Raw genomic sequence first — 21,434 nt, 5'->3', positions numbered from 1 at the left:
GTTCTCTGAGTGTACCTCTGCTGCTGGTTTCACTGCATGGGAGGGTCATCACATGAAGATATCTTTATTGGTCACAGTTAGGAGCAGAAAGCAAGGGGCACTGAAGCAGTTTGCATGCAGTGGTCCTTCACTGCATGGTTCCTCCCACCTCTTATGCCTTCCACTGACAGAATTACATAAACAGAAATAAGTTGAGGAAACTGAAAATTCATCTTAAAATCATAGCTAAAATGTTAAAAGGAGCCATTTCTAAGGGCTTTAATTTTGGGGGGAAAGGAGGGGAAAAAGGAAACCCAAGAAAAAGGCACATCAGCCAAGGAACTGAGCGTGACTTTCATTTATTGTCAGCAGTTTTTTCTGAGCAGGGATGAGTTCTGGAACAATCAGTTATACCACTCTTGGCCTCCAGCAGCAACTCGGCACCAACAGACCCATCACATTGTTCCTCTGTCTTGTGGCAGTGGCACGCACCACAGCTGGGCATATTGCTTGAGTACAGGCCTCACCCCTGCAGGTTTTGGCACAGACTGGAAAGGAACATCCATTGCAGGATGTCAGGCCCCACAGGGTCTTGTGGCTGCTGCAGCAAGTGCCTGCCCTCTGGCCCAAGCAGCACTGAGGTACTCATCTGTTGTATTTTGGGAAGCAGCAACTTCTCTTGCAGAATCCAGCACATCACACATTGCCTTTGTCACTTTCAGTCCTGTCACCAGTTAGTAACATCTTCCCAGTTCAATTCCTCCTCTTCACCCCAGCCTGCAGCTTCAGCCTAGAATCACACAGAGTTACCAACATTATAGAATCATAGAACTGTTTTGGTTGGAAAAAGACCTCTAAGGTCCAACTGTCAACCTAACACCACCTTGGCCATTAAACTATGTCCTGAAGTGCCATGGCCACACTTTTTGAATGCCTCCAGGGATGGTGATTCCACCACCTCTCTGAACATCCTCTTCCAGTGCCTGACCACTCTTTCAGTAAAGACATTTTTCTTAATATCCAATGTAAACCTCCCCTGACACAATTTCAGGCTAGTTCCTCTTGTGCTATTGCCTGACAGTAGGGTGAAGAGACCAACCTCCACATCACCACAACCTCCTTTCCAGTAGCTGTAGAGAGCTTGGGTGCTGTATTCCTATCCTGAGTATAGTCACAGGAGTCAGGCAGCTGTAAGGGCAGAGCAAGACAGGAGCTTCCAGCATTCTGGATGACTAAGACCAAAAGTGAAGTGCCAGCATTTGCACTTTTCTGTTTTAAAAGGTCTTTAACTTCAAAAGGAAACACCTTAAGGACAAGCGTGAACTCAGGGAGAGTCTTTTTTTTTTCCTTAAAACTGAAGCAAGAGTTCCTTGTACCACAGTCATTTTTGCATTAAGAACAGGCTGCTGTCAACTAGATGCTTGCTTTCCCCTTAGAAGCAGCTGTTGTCCTGTTGTATGCTGATGCTGTGAGGCTGTCACTTGTACACTGCATTACAGCAAGTGACCCTCCCCTCTGAATGGGGTTGATAGCACAACAGCATCTCAAAATATCAAGTGTGCTATTTTTGAATGTTGTAAACAATCTTAATTTACATCTATGGCTCCTCTACCTGTGCTGCCTGCTACCCCTGAGGTAGCTCTCTTGAGGGTGAATTAGCAAACCAACTTGAAATCAACATCTATTCCCTAGCTAAGTTTGGTGGTGCAGGTAAGCAATTTTGGCAATGACACCTTCACTCTGTGGAAACAAAAGCAAGCCCTGGAGTCTCTGTGATGACGCTAGAGGGAATTCACTGTTTGCTTAGGTGCAGTTTTCCAACACCTGTGGTTCTCTGAAATGAAGAAATGTCTCCATTCTTTCATGAAAACAAAGCACCCAAAAAGCTTTAATCTGTACCCCTGAGGTGCCAGTTTCCTGGCCCTTTATTTACAATGCTATTAGGTTTCCCTACAAGAACCAGAAGCAAGAGTGAGACCTGAGCATTCTTTCATGCCTGCAAACCCCATCTTGGTTGTGCATGGGACCATGTCTGTTCAGCAGGCAGGATCCAGCCTTGTTTTTCACTTGTCCTAGTGTAGGCTCCTTGCACCCAAGATGCAGGAGCACAAATTGAAAACTGGAGCTAGAACTTAGTTGATGCCTTGCAAAAGTTGTTCGTTCCCTTAACTGTACTAAGAGCCTGCTGAATTACCTGCTGCCTGATACGCATCATTCAGAGACCAGCATCTTGTATTCACAGGTAAAGACTCAGATGCACAGATGTGTGCTGCTGACATTTCTTCAGGTTCTCCACCCTCTGATTAAGGAGCTGCTGGTGTTAAAACAGTGTGTTGGGCCATGTGTGCATGCTTTAGGATCCTCTAAAGTGTGCAGTCCCTTAAACCCCACTATCGCCTCTTACCTCAACAATGTCAGCTGCTGCAAATTTGGATGAAAACAACACATTCTGGGAAGCACTTTCTCTGCTGGATGCTACACCACAGTGACTGGGCACAACTGCGTCTGTCCTCACTTCAGGTAAAATCAAGACAGATGACGAAGGTTTAATGTCTGGGATCATGTCAGCAAACCAGTCCAGTTCAGGGTCTTGCACAGGTTTCCTCTTTACTTTGATCGTGAATTCTTCTCCTAGGCCAGACTCTGATGCTGACTTCAACCTTTCCTGAAAGGTTGCTTTTGGCAGCACAGTTTCTCCCAGTTGTTCCTGCTGGTCCCACTTGTTGCTCCATCTGTTTTCAGGGCAGGGCTCAGTGGGGAGATTCAGCCTGAGGTTTCTGAATTCTTTACTCAATTGGTGTGTAGCTGGCATGGGCCTTAGCATCTCGACTGCATCAGCTTGTGTCACAGTGAGGCAGTTTACTGAGGACAGTTCAGGACTAGGGCTGCTGGGCTCAAAGTCTTCCCAGGGCTTTTCCTCTATGTCATGTTCAGCAAAATAAGGTTCCACCCTGCCCTGCAGCTCTCGGGTCCGAATTTGAATGTTCACAGTTTTCTCAGTGTCTGTCTCCTCTGGCTCACTCCAGTCTGGCCACTCCTCTGTGGGCTTTTCAGAGGTAGTCAAGGAATTGTTGTTGCTCCCTAGTGTATTACCACTTCCAGGAATTCCATTCAGGGAGGACTGAGTGTCTTGCTGACCTGTGGAACACAAAGGTATTATCATATACTCATTTCGAGAGAGCAAGTGTACAGAGCTGTGCCTAGAGCTTGACATCACAGGAACCACGTGGCACAGAAATAAGCCAGTAAAGCAGACTGGAAAGAGGCTTTGGTGCTGAACTCCTCTCAGTCAGAAAACCCAGCCACCTGCCTGCCTGTGAAAGAGGGTGCTCATCTCGGAGCCCTGTGGCAATAAAGACAAACTGCTGATAGGCTACAGGTGCCTGAAAATGGCCATGAAAGTAAACTGCGGTAGCTTCTGAGGGCAGAGAACAACATGACCTATAAATCTAGCATGTGCTAAACTGTGGGAGGCATGAAAGCAGCAGAGAACATGCTGCAAGGAAACAGAAAATGGAGCCAGACAGCAGTCTTTCAGCTGCCCAAGTAATGGTTCTTTAAGAAGTCATACATCAGTCTTCCTTCACTGCTGCCTTCCTTGGTTCACTGAATCTCCTTCAGTTCAGCATGCAGGGAAAACTAGCATCTTTTCCAGTGAGACTTCATTTGTAGGGCACTTGATTTCTAAAAAGCAAGAGCCAGGGCAAAGCTTTACCTGTCTTTAAAGACAGTGGATTGTCCCGTTGCACAGAAGGCTTCTTGGCAGGTATACTTCCAGCAGCTGGGAACATACTAGAATGGTTTTTCAAGGTCCAAGAACTTTGATTTCTCTGATTGCTTACAGCATGACCTGGGGACCCTGCAAGACAGAAGAGGAGAAAGGACACCAGGTCCACAAGGTGTGTTGTCAGTTTTAGCTGAATCTGCCCTCAGCACTGAATGTTGTTACTTACAATACTGACAAGCAATGCTGAGTAAAGGCTGGGGCAACAGTGCAACAGCTGCACCTCCTGAGCTGTACCTCAGAAAATACTCCTCTGTGCTTGCCATCTGCAGCTCTGCCAGCACATTTTGGCAGTTTCTGCTGATGTGTTCTTTCAAGAAACACACAATGAACAAAATTATTGTAATCAGAGGAGATGCTTAAGGAATGTTGTCTCTGGCTCTGGGCTGGGTCCAACCCCCAGCCTCACCCTGCTTCACCCAAATGCACAGCAACTGATTGCTCATGCTGTGAACTGCTGAGACTAACTCACATGACTCACAACCCTTCCTTTTTGCCTGGACAGGAGCAAGGCAGCTTACAAAAACAAGAGTCCTATGCTGCAGGTCCTGTGACAGCCTCCCTTGTACCACCTCAGCTAAGTGCTTCACTAGGTCAGTGATGACAGTTTGGCACCCAGTTGCTTGGAGGGAGCTGTGGCAGTTATTGACCAGTACTGGCCTCAGCTGTGTGAGACCCTGTGGCCACCATATCGAAACAGCATCGTGTGGGCCAGTGGCTCACCTCCATTCCCAGCCAGTTGTACCTGCCTAGGCTGTAGTTACCAGCATGGCCAAAGATGCAGGGCCTGTGGTACGGGGAAGAACACTCAAAACCTGCCCCCTCCCCATAATGCTGCAAGAAAAGGCTCTGCTTCAGCAGCAGGAGGTCCTGCTTTGGACTCAATTTCTGGAGATCCCTTCCAACCTCTAATGTTCTATGATTCTGTACATCCTTTTAGAAGCTTCAGCAAATAGCTTATGAAGCCTCATGTGTCTGGCCTGTAGGACTGTTTTCTTCTGCAGGTCCTCTCTCACTGCTGAGAGTGAAGTTGTTTTTTCAGGTTTTTTTTCAGTAGCTGGGTCTAATTTAAAATCTCTTCTTCAAAATAAACCTGGGGTTAGCATGTGAGCCAAATGCTAAAATAACATGAAGAAAAGTAATGCCATGAGCCAGGCACAGATTTTAATCAAGGGTGGTAGCTGTAAGTACACATATCACCAACATTGATGCTTCAATTGAGCTTTAGCACGTTTCACTTTGTGCCTCTACACCTACAGTAGAAAAAAAGCCGACTGCCTCCAGTCACAGCCATTCTAGGTTGGAATATCCAGCAAAGCTCTCTCTTTGTACACTTGGTTCTGAGTGCTCTGGCAGGTGCCAAGTCTTCACTTGGATTAGCTGAAAAGTCTCCTGAGAGCTGATAAAATAGGGAAGTTCGTATTCCTTTTCCAATCTATGAATAGAAATGGGGGGAAAGGATGAGATGTACTGATTTTACAAACATGAAGGATAGAGGGAATATTAAGCAATTACCTGAAGAAATCTGTAAGTGCTTTAGAAGAGCAGTAGTTTTTTCACAAACACACACCCTTAATCTCCTTTACTTACAGAGATTCTTAAAAGAAGAGATTGAATTTTTTTTCCATATTTCCTACATGTAAAATGATGGTTGAACTCCATGAGCTTAGAGGGTTTCTTTCCAACCAAAACAATTCTATGATCACTTCTGTATCCACAAACAGCACCTCGTTTGGAATTGAAGTTTAGCTGCCACAGCTTGTTTTCAATTAACCATCCAAGAAACAATGCCTCCACTGCTTGGGCAGTATGAGCATGTTGTTTACCTTCTGGGGAGAGATCAGCTGTTTTCATGAAACTCGGTGCAGAGCTCTTGAAAATCTTTGTTCTTTCTCCACCTACAACAACTTCAGGTCCCAGCAGGGAGACAAGAACTGCTAAGCTGTGCAGGGTTATTGCGACGATAGAGTCACTGGTATCCCGAAGGCCCAGCAGTACCTACAGCAAGAATATAATCATGTTACCAAGAACAGACAATTCTGCTTTTTTGACTTCTTTCCCCTTTAAATGTTATATTTGCAGCAAATTTCATTTCCATAATCTCCCACAGCACACAGCAGAGCCTGGACATTATTCTGTAGCACGGAATCAGCCTTCTCTTTGATGAGCTAAAAAGGGTGGCTGACCTTAGTGCCAACGCTCCCTGAGCTTGGGCTGATTCCTCCTTCATTCTTGATAGCTCTGATGTAAAACAAACACAACCTCCTGTTGTGAGGCTGCCAGTCAAGGCTGTAACTGACCTTGGGCTCAGACTCTTTTTCAGTGGTGCCTGATGATAGCATAAGAGGCAACAGGCACAAATAAGAACACAGGAGATTTCATGTAAAGAAAGACTTTTTGACTCTCAGGGTGCTGGAGCACTGGACCAGGCTGCCCAGAGAGGCTGTAGTCTTCTTCTCTACAGACTTTCAAAATCCACCTCAGCCACCTGCTCTGGATGACCCTCCTTTAGCTAGATGATATCCAGAGGTCACTTTCCATCCATGTGATGCTGGGACTCTATACTGACACAAGCTGTGTGACAGAGGGCACCAGGTTTAACAAAACCAGGCCAGGATGGAGTATAATGATTAGGGCTTGCACAGAAGGGAGGTTGCAGGCTGCCTGTGGGCGAGCACCAAGAGATTAAAGCTAAAGACCAACCCAAGCAACAACACTCCTGTATTCCAGGCTACACTGTGTGCTGTTTTGCTGTGCCTAACCTGGGGCAATATGATGTTCTTCAACTCCTCCCGGGAGAACAGCTCTGCATAGGCGTGAATGTGAGACAGCAACACCATTCGAACATGCTCCTCATGAACCTCAAACAGCTTCAGCAGCACAGGAATGACATGTGTCTGGAACAAGGCTGGTGACAGGAGGCAGCTGGTCTGGCTCTCTCCAGTTTGCTCTAGGAAGAGAGGTGAAGACGGGAAAAGGCTGCTTCAGCAATGACAGACAGCTCACCCAGGAGCTACTCCCTGAGAAACCACAGCAGACTCAGCTGCCAACACAGCTTTTTAGGGATGTTAAGAGACGGGCAGGAGGAGAGGTGGCAGTGCCCACTTCCAATGCTCAGGGAGTCACAAGACAGGTATGGCTCAGCTGAGACACCAGTGGCTATTTAGGAAGCCTTAAGAGAAAGAAGTCAAACAGCAGGGACAGAGACTGCTGAAGATCCAGCAAGGCATGCTGAGCACCTCTGACAGGAGAGAAGAGACTGAGCACCTGTACATGAGTGCAGTGGTTGGAGAAAAAGGGCAGGTAGAGGATAACTGAGAAGAGGAAAAGCCACTGGGAAAGTCTGAGGTGACACAGAAACCTGGGAAAGAGCCCAGACGATTTCCAACTCTCCTTCCAGCATCAGCAGAGCAGTGGACAGCACAAGGAAGCACACAGCTGCCCTTTCCATTTTTGCATGTTACAGTATTTGTTCTGGTTAAATAAATGTCACTGTTCCCTCAATTCAATGAAGCCACTGCTATGAATTCATTCCAGACCTGTCAGTGATAACTGGGGTGAGATTAAGTATTTAAAGGTCACCTTTCTTTGGACCCAGCAGATGAGGAAGAAAACTCTTGACAGCTACAGGTTCTGCAAACACGAGCTGATTGAGTAGAAGAGGCACCAGCCGTGATGCGATCAGCTCCTCTGACAAGCCGGCCACCCTGTCCAGCAGGAATCTGCATTCCAGGAGAAAGCAATTAGTATGGAGGCAGCCTTCTATGCTTTCCTGGCTGTTTCCCTTCACACTGCTCTAGCCTCTGTTTATGCCTGTGTCTGCGTCTGCCTCATCTCCTAGAGACACTATCCCATCACAGCCTCTGGCTCTGCAGGTAGTCTAAGCCAGAAGGACAAGGCTCTGGCCTGCCTGAGGCCTTCAGGCAAAGGTAACATGGAACAGAGGCAGAGACACACCCTGTAAAACCCTGCACGAGATTCAAGGGCTGTCAGAAGTGCATCCAGAAGTACCACCACACCCACAGCTGGCACACAAAGGCTCCCCACTCCAAGAAGCTGCCTGCTGCTGTGGCATCAAAACTGCCTCATAGCTGCTGTCTCCCATGAAGTGCTACAAGGTTACTGCTGCAGAAGCGTTGTCCTCTCGCCCCACAGCCTGGTGCACTGAAAAAAGTCTCCTCTTGCTTAAGAAAAGCCTCCTCCGCCCACCAGACGCAAGCTGCCCTTGCAAAAAGTGAATCCCACTTTGAAATTACTTCCATTTAACACATTTTAGGGCTGGCCAAGAGAGCATGGGTTGTGGTTATTTAAGTCACAGTTTGCTTTGTGCAACTGCTCTTCCTGGTAGCATTTAATTTTTAAAACGCCAGTAGCAGTTACTGCTGCTCTGTAGGCCTGGAGGAGACCAAGAGCAAGACTGCACAGGCTGTGAAGGCCTCTCTGTCTAATAAAGGGGCAACACTGCTCTGTCTTGAAGGGAGTATTCATTCCCTCCCTTGGTAAACACGGCTGCTAGATATAGAATCACAGAATGGTTTAGGTTGGAAGGGACCTCAAAGATCATCTAGTTCCAATCCCACACCACAGGCAGGGACACATCCCAGCAGAACAGGTCTCTCAAGGCCTCATGCAACCTGGCCTTGAACACCTCCAGGGAGGGCGCAGTTACAACCCCCCTGGGAAACCTGTGCCAGTATCTCACTACCCTCACTGGAAAGAACCCTTTCCTAACATCTAGTTGGAATCTCCCCTCTGCCAGTTTAAACCCATTACCCCTCGTCCTGTCTTTACAAGACCCTGTAAATAGGCTCCCCCCAGCCTTCCTGTAAGCCCCCTTCAGATACTGGAAGGCTACTATAGGGTCTCCTCGAAGCTTTCTCTTCTCACATCCTTCACTCAGTCTCACACTACTGAGAAAGGAAAAGAGCTGTGTAAGAACACCCTAGCTCCTTTGTAAAGAAAAAAGAAAGAACAATTCAGTTTCTCATTTTTTTAGGCCCAAAGCCATGGCTACAGAGCCTTTCACTTCCACAACACTTCTTGAGGACCACAACAACAGGATTTCCTGCAGATGCTGCACTGCTGCAGCCAAGACATTTGTTACATACAGCAGCTTTACCCAGGCTGGGCTGGCTCCATAGGATTAATTCACCCAACCTGTCTTGTTGGAAAGCCTCTCGTTGGCAGCTTACAAGATTTGCATAAAAGGAAAAAACCTGCAGCCTCAAGACATGCCTGGTGCCAGATTTCCCATTCTTGCAAAGTCACATCTAAGCAATTTCTAAGAACAAGGCAGGGGAAAGGTTGGGGGTTTTGCAGCACATTAAAAGAAGTTCTCATATTTTAAGAGTGCTTTGAAGCAGGGCAAGCACATGGCCTTTGTCAGCAGCAAAAAGACCCCAGGACAGCTCCAGTGAGGACCTGCTGACCAAAGCTTGAGCAGATATGCTTAGACCATGATTTCTCCTCTACTGTATCAATACAGCACACAGATGGGCTTTTCAAACGATTCTCCCATTGCTTTGGTGCAATGGGAGATGGGACAGTGCTGCTGGAGGAGGTGGAAGAGAACCTGGTTAACATAATGCTGCTGTTATATATGGATAACATAACAGAAGTTGTGCCCTCACAACACGAATTAGCTCAATTAAAATGTGAACAAGGGAAAAATTCTTTCCTTTTCATGTCCCTGTGCCCCTGGTATGGCTTCTCTTCCTGGTCCTGCAGATACTCCGCCCAGCTGCTAGCAAGGAGACAGGACTCAGAGAAGCACCCCTGAAGTGACACATGCCACTACAGGCCTATTTCTAACCAGTTCTCCAGCAACACTGCTGGGGCTGTAGCAGGTCAAACACCGCTGCATGTACAGCTGTGCGCAGGCGGCACTCTGCAGGCCAGAGAGTGCGGAATGATGCAGAGCCCACCAGGTACTGCTGCTCCAAACACCAAATCATGCATGAGAAACTGGGGAAGGAGGGAGTGAAAAGAATCTCCTCTGATGTGATCATTACTTTGGCTGGAGTACCCAAAATATTAGAGAGCTAGCAGTGTTTTGCCAAAGCAATCAGTCTGCCACCTGAGGAACTACCTCTCTGGCCACCAGCCTTCCCAGGTTCCCTCACAATATCCCATTTGGCAGAAGTATTTCTTAAGTAAGAAGCTTCCAGATGACACTTCCCTCACTTACTTGAAAAATTCTGTTTTTTCCTCCTCAGACTTTAATGTTAAGGTCTTCAGAAAATTCACAACTTCGAGAAAATCGTTCCTAAGCACAAAAATGAAGGCTGTCAAATGTGATCCTTATTGATGCTAAACCCACCCACAACTAAAGAGATGGCAAATCCCCATCCTTCATTTAGCAGTGAGTACTAGACAGAGGAATGCAACTCAAGTGCTAGGTGGACCATGGACACCAGCATGGTGGTGACTATCTAACCCAAAAGCTGCATTTTGAAGCCAGCAGCTCACAGGGAGATCTCACCAACGCATCATGAGCCTCATTTGACCATCTGACTAGGGCAACAAGGAGAGTGAAGTGCCACCCTATGCTAATGCCACCACCTACAGTAGCACTGAGGTGACAGCTGACAGCTCTGTGTGGCTATCTGAGAGCCTGCTTTGCTCTGGCAGTATCACTAACGATTTTTTGTTCTAGAACATTTCCCACCACCTCCTACAAGCTTGGGGAGATCCACCTGACTGTGTACAACTACAGGACACATTTCTGTCGCCACCTCGTTTGAAAGGCTGATAATGCTTTCTTAATTTAAGGCATATCCATGTCAAAAATCCCTGAAAGAGGGCAAGAGTAAGTCTGCACACACCACCTGATGAGTAATGCACCTTCACAGAGGTCACACAGCTGCTACACAGCAACAGGCAGTATCAAGACATACCCAGACAGGCAAGGATATTCCTTCCCTTACCTGAAGAACTCATGAGACAATAAGCTGGACAGTGGTGGACGAGACTTTGGGTCTGGATTCAGCAGTGTACAGTGCAAGGTTTGCTGAAAGCTGGAGAGAATATCTGCTGAAACTGAAATCCAGAGCACCTACCGTTAGATTTCACCCTCAGCACTGAATAGGCTATGTTCAGAAGTCCTTCACCCTCCCATAACCTTATTTTATCTCCTGTCTTATGCCTAAAGGAAGAGAAAACAGCATTTCAACAGCATTTCCATTTCTCATCCAAAGCTGCTTGGATATCAGGGCACAAAGGAATGTTGCTGCCCTCCCAAAAGGCTTCCTGCTCTGCTAAGACACAGCACCCCCAGCTCAGCTGTGGTACACAACACCCACATGCCCACCTCCACAGCCCTTGATGGAGCAGCTGCTGGGGCAGGACCAAGCAAACTTCTGACTGCTGCACTCATGTTCCACAGGCTGGTGACCTCCAGCCATAAAGCCACATTTAGATGCAGGAAAAACGGAAAACAGCAGAAGCCAAAGTCTGTGTTTTAACTTGGCAAATAAAGAACAATGGCAACTGAACCTGCAACACCTCTGCCAACTGAAGCACACCTGCCAGCTGCAGCACACAGCAAATGGCTCAGCACACACAAGAAAGAAGCTAGAGAGGCCTGCTGACAGCAAACCAGAGAGGTGTCATTCCTCACCCTGATCATCTAGGGCTGTCAGGAGATTTTCAACCATTGCTCCAAAGGCGTAGGCATCCCTCGCGTGCCCACAGCTGTTGGGCAGAATTTTGAACTCTGTAGACTGAAAATAAATCCAAGAAGATCAGCAAGGAAGGAGTTAATGAAATACTTGGTAGTTTCCAGAAGTCTCTATCCCTGTCCCCACCATATACACTCTCCAATTCCTTTTATAGCATCAGAGCTCCACTAAGTACCCTACAGGCATTTGCTAAAAACACCTCCACTGACTGGGGAGTTTATAACCCAAAGGAGAAACTACCTAACCATGGAACGGCTCCCTGGTGAATGCACACAGCAACTGCAGCTTCCAACATTTCTATGGAAACAGGATCGTTAGAGGGAGAAAGAGCTCCTCCAGCAATGCACAGGATGCTTAAGAGATAGGAGGTGCCTAACAAGTGACAGACAAGCTGTTACACAGAGCTGGACACCCTTGGGACCACAGTGCTCTGGACAATCTCAGCAACTACTCTAATTTTGCAAAGCTTTGGTGATGTAGAAGCATTAAAGCATGAAAAAAAACCCTCACAACCTGCTGTTCCATCACTTCCTTGTGCACAACACCATTCCCCAATAAGAGATGGGCTGGAAGAACAAGAGCAAACCTCAGATTTTATCCAACAGTCACTTCCTACCATTCAGGCATAAGGAAATAAAATGTGTGAATGAAAACTATTTGCTAAGCATTGCACTTTTACTCCTTACCACAAGAAATTCCTCCAGCAAGGGATGTTACTCACCATCTCCTCGCAAGGGATGCACGACTGGTCTCGTACTGACTTGACCTGACAGAGGAACTGCAAGGAGAGAAGAGACATGAGCTGCTCCAGGCACTTCTCTGTGCTCTGTGGAACAGGCTGAAGAGGTGGCAGAAGTCTGCCCCTGCACCTTGAGCTGACCACAAGGGCAGGCTGTGTTGTGGAGAGGAAGCACAAATGGAACAGGCATGAAGCACCAAGCTGACAGGGTACTGCAGCCAGCTCACCCTTTCAGGCCTCATCCTACCATCCCCATGCAGCTGCTCCAATGGGGAGAGGATTTAAGGAGCTTTAGCAGTCAGGTTTTACTGCCATGCTCTTGGCATTGTTGTGCAGCACCTGGCATGTCTACCTGATCTCTTCTGAAAGGTGATGTATGTCAGGGACACTCAGTACAGTTCTTGAAGAATCTGTGGGTCCTCTGGGAGATGAAGAAATACACATTTACAGTGCCAGGCTGCACCAATGACTCTGCACAGCATGCAGCACACATCAAACCAGGAATTTTTCCACTAAGACCAGTAACAAGTAATGAAGTTGCCAGCAAAAAGCTAAAGAGTCATTTCAGTTATCTTTCTTATCGATTAGCTCCAACCCAGATCCTTCTGCTCCACACTAAAAGTCTTTTTAGTTTATTTGAAATCAGACCAGAAGAGCAAAAATTTCTTACTTCTTAAACGACCCTATCCCTCCAGCCAGTCATCTCCTTAGCAAAAGTAGCTGCTTTCTGGGGAATTAGCTTCTGTTTATACAGACACTGTAGTTTATACTTAAAGTGTCCTCAGAACAAAGATTCAGGTCACAGCTGGACATGAGCCAACACATTCAGCAGTAAAGGACTGGGCCTTTAGTAGTGGAAAGTGGAAAGACTTGGGCCTTCACACCCATAACTGGCCAGCTTCTGCAAGCCATCAAGAGGGTGGCCTTTGCTTGGCTCTTACCTCTGGGGTGGCTTCAGTGAAGTTACAGACTGTTTCCATTCCTCCCAGCTTCCAGTGCCCATCCTCACTTACAAACACGGATGATAAACAGACATTGTTATGGGTTAGGTTTCCCTAAAACACACCAAAAAGAAAACAGAAGAAATAAAGAATAAAGTAACAGGCTTGGGATAGATAAAGATGTAAATTCTTGATCAGCATTAACAAGGTGCTGCGAGGGGCTGAAAGAAAGCTGTCCAAAAGCACAGAATTCTAAAGGTCCTTTGGGATTTGGTAGGTGACTAACAGGTACCAGGCAGAAGGGCTGGGGTTCTTGAGTGGACAAAACTTTAATTGTCACAGCCCTTGTAATGCAACTGCGCATCTAGAGAAGATCTCCAGCCGTGAACACAAAGATGCAGTCTGAGCTGAGATTTATCTGCAGTCCTGGACAAACACATGGTGCCAAAACAGGAGAGCAGTGACACCAATGTCTGACATGTGGCAACAGATGTAAATGAACACCAAGGCCAAGCAATTCCATTCCCCTGAAGCAAGCAGCACTACAAACAGATGGCAATTCATCAGTGGAGACATACTCCCTTTCTTTCAAACCCCACAGCATTTTCAGTCACCCTCCTTCCTACAAAGCAGCAATGATTTCAGTAGTTTCAGTCTAAAAGATCAGGTGTGGGCCTGTCTTTTTTGTGAGGAATCAGGAAGGAGAAGGTGATCAGAGCAAGCTTAGGGACAATATTCTCCTAGTACATTTTACCTGACTCCTAAAGAAGCCTGACGAGTGTTGCTACTGGTACCTACCCTGTCATGGAGGAAGATAAGAGCCAGCAGCACATCATAGATTCCTGCACAGATTTCTGCTGAAGAGAGTGTCTCCAGGACCATCTCCAGAGGCTTGACACGCTCTGTAACTAGGTGGATCCCATTTGTTTCCACAGTACAGGAGAGGAAGCGCAGAAGGCAAGGGTGGCGCAAGGTTTTCAGGTGCTTCCGGAAACAAAACCACCTGTTAGATCTCCTCCAAGCCATCTCTCATGGCTGCATAGCTTAGCCTTGTACCATTTCTGCTTGGATTTAGACAGCCCACTCCTGCTCCTCACCACACATTCAGCCCACTCACCCACTCATTGCAGAACCCTTCTAAACACATCTAGCTAAAGGCTTACACTGAATAAACACAGTATTTTGGAAAGGATCCACCCAAGGAGGACTGGCTGGCTGACTCAGACATGCAGGAGAAGACCATCACTCTGCAAAGTAACACAGGTATTGCTACCTGAACCTCGCTCCCCACCACTACTCACATCATGTGGTGCATAATGAGCTCTACAGCTGCCACCCCACTCCTACACTCTGCACAGCACTTTCAACCTTTTCTCCTGCCCTCACTCCCCAAGGGTTTGACCCTGGTTAACTGATTTCCAGCCCTCTATGGAAAAAAAGGGCCAGCTCTGACCAGCATGCCCCAGGCAGACTCTGTGCAGTACCTTGGCAGCTTTGTGAACCTTATCTTCATTCTCTCGTCTGTAGACAAAGACAGAAGCACGTCTGCCATCTTGCAGCACGGCTGGGTAGATGGCATGTCCCGTTGGCAGTGTGAACGGCGACTCCTCCAGTGTGTAGCTCTTTAAAGCACTGTTCTCTGAGCCCATCACTTGCAGAGTTCAGCTGCTGTAGAGGTCCCCTCTTGATGACAAACAGGCCTTGGGGTGAAGGAAGATTTTTTTTCAGACAGGCTTAGTTCCGGTGGGTACTGTCCAGTTCACCTTCAGAGCATTTTCTGCAAAGCATGAGCCAGTCATCAGGAACCTACTGATGCCACTATCCTCCCAGCTGAAAGACAAGAATAAAATCTCCATCCATTGTAAAGGAAATCCAGTGTCCATGAGTGAGTTCAGAACAACAAGTGGGTAGCTCTAAAACTGTGGAATCATAGAATGGTTTGGATTGGAAGGGACCTTAAAGATTGTTTGTAGAGTTCCAACCTCCTTGCCATGGGCAGGGACACCCTCCACTAGACCAGGTTGCTTAAAGCCTCATCCAACCTGGCCTTAACTTCCCTGGGCAACCTGTTCACAGTGTCTCACCATCCTTGCTGTAAAGAATTTCCTTCTAAGAGGAGTTAGGACTGTCCTGGCCTCTGTCTCAGCATCACCACCCGATATCACCAGCTCTGCCAGAGATGAACAGACCATATGGCATCCACAACTAGTCCTTGATGTGACTACCAGGATCCACAGGACATGCCAGTCATGCAGACACCTACTCAAGAGATCAAACTGGGATTAAGACCAGGCAGCATATAGGAACTGTGACTGCTATGGCCTTAGTGCACAAGCAGCACCTGTTTGCAGCTTTAAAAGCAGCCATTGCTCACCTCTCCAAGCCAGAGAGGATTTCAGTGAAGTTACAGTAAGGTAAACCTCCTCCAGCAGCACACCCTTCCCTCTTACTCCCAGTTTACCCTCTCCCCACCTGACAAATATTCCATCTACCTGCCAACCCTCCCTCCCTCCCTCCCTCCCTCCCTCCCTCCCTCCCTCCCTCCCTCCCTCCCTCCCTTCCTTCCTTCCTTCCTTCCTTCCTTCCTTCCTTCCTTCCTTCCTTCCTTCCTTCCTTCCTTCCTTCCTTCCTTCCTTCCTTCCTTCCTTCCACAGCCTCTGTCAGGAAGAGACTGACACAGATTTTTGTGCTTCCTTGCACACACAACTGGTAAAACAAACACGCTGATTGTAGAGTTTCTCTCAGAAAGCACTGACCAAGCAGATGCTCTGTAGCCAGGCTTGTGATCAGTCCATGGCCCAGACCCCAAGCACTGCTCTGCACACAGGCTAGCAAATGATCTCTAATGAGAGAAGAGAGAACAACCTCAGTTTTCAGGAGAGGTGGGGAAAAAGCTGACCACTCCCAGGCCTTTTGTGCAATTAAGACAATATCATTATAGAGGTTGTTTCCAGCCGTGTCATGAGGCTTCAGGAAGACACCAGCAAAGAAGTCTCTCCACTCCATGATTGAGCTGATCCAGCAAATCTGCTGCTCTGGTCCCTGTCCTGCACCTCTAGATCTCAGGAGCTCAGAGGTCAGCAGCACCTGGAGCTTTTAGGAGAGAGATGGTTCCCTGGATTCTTCCCAAGCATTCCCAAGGCTTCTGTTAAGAAATAGTTACTTTAGGTAACTCCTCCTTTTCCACAAAATGCCCTATATTTAAGCATGTTAGGATCTGGTGTTTTTATTAAATGTAAATGTGCCAACTGCACAACCTCACTAGCCAACAGGAGCACTGGGAAGGAGCAGAATGCTACCTCTTTAATAGGCTTCATACAAACCCCTGCTCATGTATCCTTTAATTGCCTTTGTTAGCTAACTGCTCTGTAACAATCAGGTCCCTACAACTCCAGGTGTGCTGTGGGGAACGGACCCTAGAAACACCAGAGGGAGAGGAACCAGAACACACTACAGCTCTTAACTGTTTTATGTGAGCAAATCTTAACCCTCCAGAGTGTACAACCACCACTGTGGTCTGAAATTATCTTTTGGTTTTTATTAAATTGAGCTTCTGCGTCCTGACACACCTAAAATCTATCACTAAATTAACTACAGAACACTCAACTTCCCACTGTTCTATCCCTTCTGTGGTGAGAGATGGGTCTGCACCGTTTCAGTGCCGGTTCCTTTAGTGTGATCTTTAAACAGTAAGGAAAAAGCTATAGAAGCCTAAACTGCAGCTCCCCAGCACTACAGAGTGGAGAACAGGTGGAAAAGGAGCACTAGGCAACAGTCAAACACATTTCTAAAAAGGGCTTTCTAGTGAACTCCTTGGCACAGAGGGATTCACAGTGCCCCAGGATGAAGGATTTCCTCTCAGTGGTCCCTAGGAACTCTGCTCTGGGTCAGCTCAGGTTAACCTTCCACACCTGTGTGCAACAGCACCAGCAGCTCCTCCTGGGCACAGCTGAGTACACTCACCCGCATTCCCTGCTCTTTCCAGCACTGCCTTGTTCCTGTCTCTACTGCAGTTATTGCTCAGATTCTGCACAAACCATATAAAAGTATCTGAGCTGACCTAGTGCCTCATGCTCCTGCAACTACATGTCGACACACTCACCACTGACAACTTTGGCTTTGGAGGCACTCACAGTTCAGAAATATTGTACCATCAGAGTCATTCAAATCACAGTGATCTACTCCAGCACCACCACACAATCACCAGCTCCAAACAAGCATCCCTTGCTCCAGGTAACCACCTCTCAGGAGGAGCCCAGCCCCTCTTGGTATCAGGCACTGTGCACCTTGAAGTGAGCAGGTTCTACCAACCAAGCAGCAGTAGCAGACTGCAGAGACACAAGCCATATTTCAAGCTGTGAAAGGGCAGGTTTAGACTAGATACAGGAAAAAATTCTTTTCAGGGAAAGAGTGGTCAGGCATAGGAATGGGCTGCCCAGGAGGCGGCTGACTCACCAGCCTTGGATGTATTTAAAAGTTGTTAGGATGTGGTACTTGAGGATATAGTTTAGAGTGAATCTTGTAGAATTGGGTTATCGGTTGGACTCGGTGGTCCTGAGCGGCTTTTCCAACCTGAATGTTTCAGTGATTCTGTGATTTTTTCAGGAATGCATCAGCTGAGAAAGCTGTAGTTGGTTTATTTCTTTTTCACAGTACCCCAGGACACTCTGGCTGCTGAAACTCCAGCAGGCAAACCATTTGCAAAGGTGTACACCCAGGTGGGACTAAAACACAGAACTCCCCTGATGCTAAGATAAACTGTCAGTCACACAACTCCAGTGTGTAAAGACTGTGTGTGCTTTGTGGGCTAAGAGTATTACCCACATTGAACCCTTTAATATCTTATTTTTCATCAAATGTAAACATGAACATGAGATGTACACAACACAGCACGCTTTGGGATGGAGAGGAGCCAGAGGGACTGGTAGCTTGGAACAGTTTGGGTTTGCCACTACAAACAGCCTGAATCTCAATTTAGCTTCTTTGTAGTCTGCTACCCTCTCACGTACGAGGTATCCACCCAAAACACACACATTAAGCCCTGCTGCTCCACAGCTACAAGTGAGGCGGTTTCCGACTTTCCCTCGCTCTCCATACCGCTTCCTGTGCCAGCAAAGCCTCCTGGAAGCCGCTGTCAGAGGCGATGGCAGTTTTGCTCCCAAAGGCACAAAGCTTTTCGACGCGGAAGCTCTCACGTCCAGAGGGCACCTTGCGCAAGCAGTGTCACGAAGGCGGGCAGGTGGGCGATCAATGGGCAACAGCCTCTCAGGGAAAGGATGTGATTTTTCGCACCTTCCGAGGGGCAGCACAACGCCGGACACCAGACAGCGGGGCAGGGCAGGCATTTCAACAGGGAGAGCTTCCCGAGAAACAACAGAGGAACGCTAGCCAACGGGAACAACGCCACTGCCTACAGCGGCACTGAAAACAACGACAGCTGGTGGTGGGGCGTTTGCTTCCTTCCCAGGGAAGCGAGAGGTTTTGCCCCCGTCGCAGGTGACACCTGCAAGCTACAAACGCGAGCACGAAGGGAGGACGGTGTCACCACCGTGTGAGCCGGGCTGCCACGGCCGCCCTCAGAGAGGCCCGAGGCACCGACCGCGGCCCAGGCGGAGGTCAGAGTGCCCGCACCCCGGTCTCACCCCCCGTGGGCAGCGCCAGATCGGGGGCAGTCTGGACACTCGCTGCCCGGGCGCCAGGGGAGCGGGGCCGCCGGGTCCTCGACGGACGTGGGGCGGGTGGAGGAGCAGAGCCCTGGTTACCCTCTCCGTCACCCCCATTTCCCTCAGCCCCTCATGAGCGGTCACTCACATTGGCCTCTACCACCCACCACTCCCTGCCCCCATCATTCCCGCTGCCTGGCCGCTCCGCACCTGCTCCCCGCCGGCCCGGAGAAAACTGCCGCCGCCGCAGTCCCGCCGGCCGCTCTTTCCTCACAGCCCGGCCGCCGATCCGCGCTTCCGGCAAGCGGTGCATCACAGAGGTAGGGAGGCAGAGCGCCACCGGCAGCCTTGCGCGCCCTCTGGCGGCCGGCGGGACGGACGAAGCGAAGCGCCAGGGAGGGCGCTCATCTGGCTAGGGGGCGTGGCCCGCGCCGCGGCAGTGTCCGTTTCTGTTGCGGGACTCGCAGCAGCCGCAGCGGAGCGCTGAGGTGAGCCGCAGGGCAGCGCCGTGTGCAGCCTGGGCTCGGGACAGCCCCGCGGCCCCCGCCTGCGCTGCAGGCTCCGTAGCAGCGGCCGGCGGGCAGAGCTCCGCCCGGCCAGCTCCGTCCTCCGTGTCCGCGGCGCCGTAGCGCAGGCGCTGCGGGAGGGCCGAACCCGCCGTCAGAGCCCTTTTCGCTTTGTGGGAACGGCCTGCGCCGCCTGTGGGCTGTGGGCCTCGGATGCTTGGGGAATAGGTGTCTGCCTCCGTGGAACGTAACTGCAACTTTCTGTCCTCGGATGCATTTTGAATCATGGAATGGTTTGGATCGAGGCCTTTAAAGCTCATCTTGGCCAACCCCCCTGCAGTGAGCAGGAGCATCTTTAACTGGATCAGGTTCTTCATAGTCCTGTCCATCCCGACCTGGGATATTTGCAGGGACAGGGCATCTGCCACCTCTTTGGGCAGTCTGGATGGGCCAGTGTTTCACCACCCTCAACATGAAACGTTTGTTCCTTAGTCTAAACCTCTCCTCTTTTGGTTTAAATCCATCACCTTTTGTCCTGTTACAACGGGCCCCACTATAAAGTCTGTCCCTATCTTCATTATAGGCCTCTTTATGTACTGAAAGACCCAGTAAGGCCTCCCTGGTGCCTTGTTTTCTCCCAACCCTCTCAGCCATTCTTCACAGCAGAGGTGTTCCATGCCTCTGATCTGTGGCCTTCTCTTGCCCCACTGTCACAGGTCCATGTATTTCCTTTGGTGAGGATCCCAGAGCTGGACACCGCACCACAGATGGGGTCTGACCATTGTGAAGTGGCAGAACCACCTTCCTTGTCCTGTTTGCCACACTTCTTTTGATGCAGCCCAGGATGTGAGTGTGCAACTGCACATCACTGACTCGTGTACAGCTTTTCATCCACGAGCATTTTTTCACCACCACCATTTAGCAAGCTAATTTCCTCCCACAGCTTCCCTGCTCAGCTCCCACACCGCTGCTAGAGGGACTCAAGCATTAGCTTCCCCACCAGCCCAAAACAAGGGGTGGGTGACAGGGCGAAAATGGTGTATGCGAGGCAGGTGGTCTGTCTAACACATCTCCTGCGCCACTGCCCTGAGCCCCATGCCTTTGCTTTGGTGGTGTAACTCCTGCATCATAAGGAGATCTATTTAATGCCATTAAAACTAATTGCTCTCCGTGCTGCAGAGTAAGAGGACTCTGGGGAGAGATTTCATGTGAGTGTTTTGGACAGCAGAAGGAAGGTTGAAAGGAATTACTGCAGTGCAGTGGGAGGTCTGGGCTTCTGACACACTATTTTCATATTGCCAGTGTTATTCCAGTTTCATGCAGCGCCAGGGCATTAGGATGTGGTTTGCTTAATCATTCTGAACCTAATGCTTAGAGTGAGGAGGGCCCAGCAGCACACTCCATACCTGTGGCCTTGTCTAGACAAAGATTTAATGGCAATGGCAGTGGTTTAACAAAGGTGGTCTAAGAGGTGCTTAACTCCTTGGCTTGCTGTAGTAACTAAACTCCACCAGTTTGGCCTCCATTAAATTTTGTGCTGTCAAATCTGGCACAAACTCTGCAGTGCATATTCTTCCCCCTTTTCCAAGCAGAGTTCCAGTCCATGCCTAGAGCACAGACAGTGCAGATGCTCCCAGAGACACAGGTCTGCCAGCCACACAGTCACTTATGTTAGAGTGCCTTTAGCATGACAGAGACGGAGGTATCGTGACAGAAGAGATTCCCCTCGGTTCCACACCCAAGCTCCACTCAGCTGAGCTCCATGATCTATTTAAGCTAGACCAGAGGAAGGCTTTCTTCTAGAGCCACACATTGGGAGGTCTGTGAGCTGGCTTGTCAGGGTGACAAAGGGCAGAGTGCTAGGAGGAGTCCATTCCTCTGGCAGAGGGACATACTGGCAGCTGGGTGATCTGGGTCTTTTTAAACAAAGCAGAAAAGTGAGGGTACAGGAGGGGTGCTTGTGTGAGGCAAAGTTGGTCATATATTATGGGGTAACACAACACATATAGGGACAGAAACTAAAATAACTTCAGATATGCTATCTCCCTCATTCAAAAGGGATGAAGCTAAAGCCCAAATGGGATAGTCACACCAAAGGACCCTGGTCCCAAAGCACAAAATAAGGGGGTCTGCAGCCATTCCT

At 48.7% G+C, this 21,434-nt stretch overlaps 1 protein-coding gene across 2 annotated transcripts; it reads right to left on the bottom strand.

The window, feature by feature from the left end:
- Positions 1-322: 322 nt before the first annotated feature.
- On the bottom strand, positions 323-19,170 carry SCYL3 (SCY1 like pseudokinase 3). Of its 2 annotated transcripts, none has more exons than XM_064147287.1 (14): positions 18,996-19,170; positions 14,607-14,899; positions 13,921-14,106; positions 13,123-13,236; positions 12,164-12,220; positions 11,382-11,484; positions 10,690-10,801; positions 9,951-10,028; positions 7,346-7,485; positions 6,526-6,713; positions 5,590-5,761; positions 3,695-3,838; positions 2,384-3,117; positions 323-769 (listed from the first exon to the last, which is right to left on the bottom strand). In XM_064147287.1, the coding sequence occupies exons 2-14, from the start codon at positions 14,769-14,771 to the stop codon at positions 707-709; spliced, it is 2,256 nt and encodes a 751-aa protein (XP_064003357.1). In that variant the 5' UTR covers positions 14,772-14,899; positions 18,996-19,170; the 3' UTR covers positions 323-706. The 2 variants fall into 2 exon arrangements, with proteins under 2 accessions (XP_064003357.1, XP_064003358.1); XM_064147288.1 differs by having other exon boundaries at positions 14,607-14,822.
- Positions 19,171-21,434: the final 2,264 nt, after the last annotated feature.

Source organism: Pogoniulus pusillus, chromosome 8 (assembly GCF_015220805.1).
Source record: "Pogoniulus pusillus isolate bPogPus1 chromosome 8, bPogPus1.pri, whole genome shotgun sequence".
Lineage (NCBI taxonomy): Eukaryota > Metazoa > Chordata > Aves > Piciformes > Lybiidae > Pogoniulus > Pogoniulus pusillus.
The sequence above is the reverse complement of the archived record's forward strand: the minus strand, read 5'-3'. Positions and strand labels throughout refer to the sequence as shown.

Bases quoted from the DNA above. Each gene is read 5' to 3' on its own strand.
- SCYL3 (XM_064147287.1), bottom strand. From the start codon at position 14,771: ATGGGCTCAGAGAACAGTGCTTTAAAGAGCTACACACTGGAGGAGTCG. The intron at 6,714-7,345 runs GTGACCTTTAAA...CTCTCTTCCTAG, and splicing joins TCTGCTGGGTCCAAAGAAAG to AGCAAACTGGAGAGAGCCAG. The intron at 770-2,383 runs GTAAGAGGCGAT...GTGTGATTCTAG, and splicing joins CAGCAGCTGACATTGTTGAG to GCTGAAGCTGCAGGCTGGGG.